Source organism: Triticum aestivum, chromosome 6D, assembly GCF_018294505.1.
Source record: "Triticum aestivum cultivar Chinese Spring chromosome 6D, IWGSC CS RefSeq v2.1, whole genome shotgun sequence".
Classification (NCBI taxonomy): domain Eukaryota; kingdom Viridiplantae; phylum Streptophyta; class Magnoliopsida; order Poales; family Poaceae; genus Triticum; species Triticum aestivum.
In genome coordinates this window covers 14,895,821-14,901,145 of record NC_057811.1, presented here as the reverse complement: position 1 = coordinate 14,901,145, position 5,325 = coordinate 14,895,821, and the positions used below count along the sequence as shown (strand labels likewise).

General features: G+C 42.1%; 1 protein-coding gene across 1 annotated transcript; it reads left to right on the top strand.

Annotated features, from left to right (window-relative positions):
* Window positions 1-3,654: 3,654 nt before the first annotated feature.
* On the top strand, window positions 3,655-4,399 carry LOC123142837 (uncharacterized). The gene is made up of 2 exons (XM_044561569.1): window positions 3,655-3,816; window positions 3,917-4,399. Exons 1-2 carry the CDS (start codon window positions 3,658-3,660, stop codon window positions 4,109-4,111), a joined length of 354 nt encoding a protein of 117 aa, XP_044417504.1. The 5' UTR covers window positions 3,655-3,657; the 3' UTR covers window positions 4,112-4,399.
* The last annotated feature ends 926 nt before the right edge of the window (window positions 4,400-5,325 follow it).

The following is a 5,325-nucleotide window of genomic DNA, read 5'->3' as shown; positions in this document are numbered from 1 at the left end:
GTACTAATGCCTCAAATCCCATTAATACCGGTTGGTGGCTCGAACCGGGACTAAAGGTCTAACCTTTAGTACCGGTTGGTGCCACGAACCGGTACTAATGGGCATCGCACCCTTTAGTCCCGGTTCGTGGCACCAACCGGGACTAAAGGTCCCATTTGAACCGGGACTAATGCCTGTACGGTGCCCTAACCGCCCGAACCGGGACTAATGCTCACATTAGTCCCGGTTCGTAATGCAACCGGGATTAATGCTCTTTTCTGGCCGAACTAAAGCCCTATTTTCTACTAGTGCCACAGTACCTTTTTATGTTGGGATAGCTCGGCATGTGTATGGACAGATAAAATAGGATCATGTCAGATCGCATGTGGACGGGTAAAAAGCTTCACAATGCCCACTGATGACTATATGCTTGTTCCAGCTGATGCGGTGTCAACAAATCAAAGCTCCAAAACACTACATGCTCACTCCTATTGATGCCGTGTCAAGCAATCAAAGCTCCAAAAGCAATTTTTCGACATAATATGTCTCTTGCACATTCAGGGATTCATGTTAAGTTGTCTATTTCTCAACTGACAACTCTACTGAGGCCTGTGATTGATTCTACCACAAATTCATAACACGACATTTTTACCTTCATCACACGATATGTGAAGCTTCTTTTATTCAAACTAGTAACAATGTACGTGCAATGCACGTTTATATTAGATAGGATATTAGTTGCACGTTATATTAGGTAGGATATATCCGTTGCACTTTAGTATTTGATAAGATAGTAAGTACTTTTTTGCGGTAACGGTAAGATATTAATTACATGGCAAATTTCATGGGATAGCGTTGAGTCAAAACGTGTTTATAACCAATGGCAATGGTGGGTAATTAGAGTGTTAAACGTGTTTGATGCTCAACATTGGAGCGATTGAACTGCTAGATAACATGATTTGACGGTCAAGATGGTTTCGATTTGCACCTTTAGGTCTTTTTTATTGGTATAGATATAGATATAGATATTGGTGCACAGGTAGGAAGTCGGGAACTAGTTCCATGAACGATGTGGTTTGGACGTTCTTCATGCCAACATGAAAAGTGGAAAAATAATTATTTCCGTATGCTTAATTATATCCATGCTGAACCTTCCACTGTTTTCTCTGAAACAGCAATGACATGTGAAGAAGGATATGTGGGAGATTTTGGATGGTGATTGACAAAGGCGCCAACAAGGAAGATCAGAGAGCACTAGTAGAAAAAGGCCCATTTGTCCTGGTTCCAGAGGCTCATTTGTCCCGGTTCTGGAATCAGGACTAAAGGGTCGGGACTAAAGCCCAATACCTTTAGTCCCGGTTCGCCTACGAACCGGGACAGATGGGGCTCCACATGGTCGCCGCGGCTTGCCCAGGCAGGAGGGCCTTTTGTCCCGGTTTGTAGCACCAACCGGGAACAAAAAGCATCCACGCGTGAGCAGTTCAGGGGCTGGGATTTTTGTGTTTTTTTAAAGGGGGGATGGGGGTTGGGGCTTTTGTAGGGTTAATTTAGGGGTTTCATATATTGTGTTAGCTAGCTAATAGAGAGAAATGCCCTCTCTTATCTCCGTGCTTGGTCGACGCTACGTACTATAGGTATAGAGAGGACTCAACATGCTAGCTAGTAAGCAAATGAAGGAAATCATTAAGTAGACAAGATCGTCATGAACATATACAGAGAGAAGTGATCGACCTCTCCTTCTCCGAGAGATTGGTCGAACAACAAGTTTTCGTGTATCTATCCGACACTACTGGCTACATATATACAATATAAGATCTCTTACAGTTTCCTAACATCTAATGTCAAATTTCACATGGTATTCTCCGGCTTTATTTATGACGTGGTCAAGAAAGAATCCTGCCAATTCCTCTTGAATTGGTAGTATGCGATCTTGTGGTAGGAGTTCATTCCGCATCTGCCACATCTAATTTGAAGAAGGGGGTCAATACATATATATGAATGAAACTCAACACAAATGATGGTAACAAAATAAAATTGTGAATATTATTGCTTATGCACTTCATATTGTTTTTTAGAGTAGCCCCGCTTAGAGGTCGCCGTGTTGTAGATGAACTCGCAAACGTAGTATCCACAATAATTATTTCCGGGTTCCTGCCACAAGCACTTTACGAGAAATAGAGGTCAATCAAACGGATAATCAAGCATTATAAATGGTATTGATGAAACTAGCTAGAATCAAAGGGAGATGCGCGGAACTAGCTAGTGGTACTTACTTTCGGGTGTGTAAATCGCAGCTCCCCCGGCAGTCCCGGAGCTTCTGCGGTGAACTCTTTCCAAACCCTGCCAGACAAAGAAAACAATTACTTGATATCAGGAAATGAACAAAGTTGACGATATGGTGCGATAATGATCGATTGAACTTACTACTCGAGCATTTTAGTCATGGCCGCATACTTGTCGGGCTCTTTTCATCTCGAGTCTCAGACGGTTACTAGTCCCTGCTCAAGCTTAATCTCTAGCAGAATAAAGTGAAAGCTGCGCACACATGCATAACTCATCAATTACATTACTATAACCTCGAGTAATAAGGGAAACCGAATATGCACAAGACAGTAACACTCACTTGAAGTTGTAAGGAAAGAGTATTTTCTATTTGTTTTGATTTTGAAGCAACAATCGTAGAAAGTTGGCCTCGGTTTGTTTGGCATCATATTTAACCGTCCATTCATCTATGAAATTTGTGTTAATGAACCCAATATCATAGATTTGTGCTTGTCTGCATTCGACGATCTTCAATCTGCATAATATAATGAGGATAGTTATATATACATGCAAATGAAAGAGCTGGGCTATATATACAGACTTATTACAGAAGTAGTACTTACAGACAGTAGCAAGTGACGATTATTTTATCGAGGGCTTTTTGATTGAAAAACTAGAAGAACTCCTCAAATGAAACAGACAACAGATCAATTCCAACAAGGTCGTGCTCCTCTTTAATTCTCAGCGTCAAAATATCATTCACAGACTCGCTGCAGGTGTCCATGTACCACTCATGGAATCTTCGGATCATCGTTGTTAGAGGAGGATGACCAGGTTTGACGAGAGGCTTCCCGTACCAGTATTTGAATTCGTCCATCTCCATTGTATCAAAATGTGCATCGTCGAGCAGGTAATCTGCAGGATTGGTACCGGGCACCATCCCCGGATGATTAGCGACGATATCGCTAGACACCTTGAATGGATGGCACGATTGGTTCGCTTGTTCGCCGAGCTGGGATTTTTTTACCCACTTCTTCGTTTTGCTAACCTTCGATCACTCACTACTACAAATACTAGCATTAATGATAGTGCCCAAAAACTCTTGGTCGTTGAACCCCCGACTGGTGGAAACCTATCGACGTAATATGTTCAACAACCATGGGTCTCCCGTCGTTAGGTGAGCGGTCGTTAGTTATGGGGTTTGCAGGTACGTCGTACAACTCTAACAAACTCCCTCTCCCTGTGTTCAAAAAGGGAAAAAAAACTCTTCTCTCCTTTATCTTTCCTCCGCAACATCCGGGTTCTCAAAATATTGGTGCTAAATCTCTCCTGCCCCAACTAATCTAATCTGCTCCTAATCCTATTAGTTAGTCCTCCCGGTCCACATTTTTGCACAACATCCCGATGGAAGTCTGCATGGTCGTTCATGCCCCTGCATCTCCGCCAGGCACCTCTGCTGAACCACAAAATTCCCCCGGCCACCGCGAGTCCTCCCCAAAATGCTCGGTAGAGATGCACTTGATGGAGCAAGCAGATTCCATGGTTGAGTTTGCTCACCATACTACGGATGAAGAGGTACATGACTTAATCATTAATTCTTCTATAGATTCAATATAGTTCAATATATCCTAAGGTAAAAGAAGAATTGATTGTTGATTTTGCTGCTGATTCGAAGAACAAGAACGTGCAAGGAGACATCATGGTTGAGTTTGTTCCAGATACAATTAATCAGGAGGCAGAAGAGTCTCCTGATGAAGAACGGAGCAGCGATATCTCAATAACCGATGTCGATGAAGACTCTATTGAGTACCTGCGTAGGCAAGTTGTCGAAGACTCCGAGGAAGAAGACAAGCAAGATGAAGTATACTAGAAGGTCAGGAAGGAATTTAATGAAAGACGTGCTACTGATGCTGCATTGAGGAGGGAAGCAAGAACCAGGAATGCATCTAGGCATAAGAGTAATCTGAACAAAATACATAGAGACTTTTTGCGAATTTATATTCCTGACTATTACAAGATTGTGGAAAAATCAATATTGTTTGCTAGAGAACAGTATTATTGTTAGTTTTTCAGTTTGGCTCATCGGCAGCAGAATTCAACATTAGTGCCTTTTATTTGTAACATTTGTCCTTGTCATTCATATGTCAGGCTATGAACAAGTGACTGACTTTTAAATATTTTCCTAACCATAAATGGATCTTCATATCCCCTGACATTGTATTATACAGTACGGACATATGAATGGGCTTAGAAATAGGCACTGTATTTTGGCGATGTGATGGACATGTGCTTCACCGATAAATGGGATCTGCAGCAGTACCTTCAAATCATCAGGAACTTTGGACGCCAAAGCATGACCATGTTAGCTTAAACCTGATTGTAGTCAAACAATTCCTATTGCAATGTGAAGTGATTGTGGCAGATCGGCCGCAACTTACTGCAAGTTAAGTGTGTTGGAAATATGCCCTAGAGGCAATAATAAATTGGTTATTATTATATTTCCTTGTTCATGATAATCGTTTATTATCCATGCTAAAATTGTATTGATAGGAAACTCAGATACATGTGTGGATACATAGACAACACCATGTCCCTAGTAAGCCTCTAGTTGACTAGCTCGTTGATCAATAGATGGTTACGGTTTCCTGACCATGGACATTGGATGTCGTTGATAACGGGATCACATCATTAGGAGAATAATGTGATGGACAAGACCCAATCCTAAGCCTAGCACAAGATCGTGTAGTTCGTTTGCTAAGTGCTTTTCTAATGTCAAGTATCATTTCCTTAGACCATGAGATTGTGCAACTCCCGGATACCGTAGGAATGCTTTGGGTGTACCAAATGTCACAACGTAACTGGGTGGCTATAAAGGTGCACTACAGGTATCACCGAAAGTGTCTGTTGGGTTGGCACGAATCGAGACTGGGATTTGTCACTCCGTGTAAACGGAGAGGTATCTCTGGGCCCACTCGGTAGAACATCATCATAATGTGCACAATGTGACCAAGGAGTTGGTCACGGGATGATGTGTTACGGAACGAGTAAAGAGAATTGCCGGCAACGAGATTGAACAAGGTATAG

Bases quoted from the DNA above. Each gene is read 5' to 3' on its own strand.
- LOC123142837 (XM_044561569.1), top strand. From the start codon at position 3,658: ATGGTCGTTCATGCCCCTGCATCTCCGCCAGGCACCTCTGCTGAACCA. The intron at 3,817-3,916 runs GTACATGACTTA...GCTGATTCGAAG, and splicing joins ACCATACTACGGATGAAGAG to AACAAGAACGTGCAAGGAGA.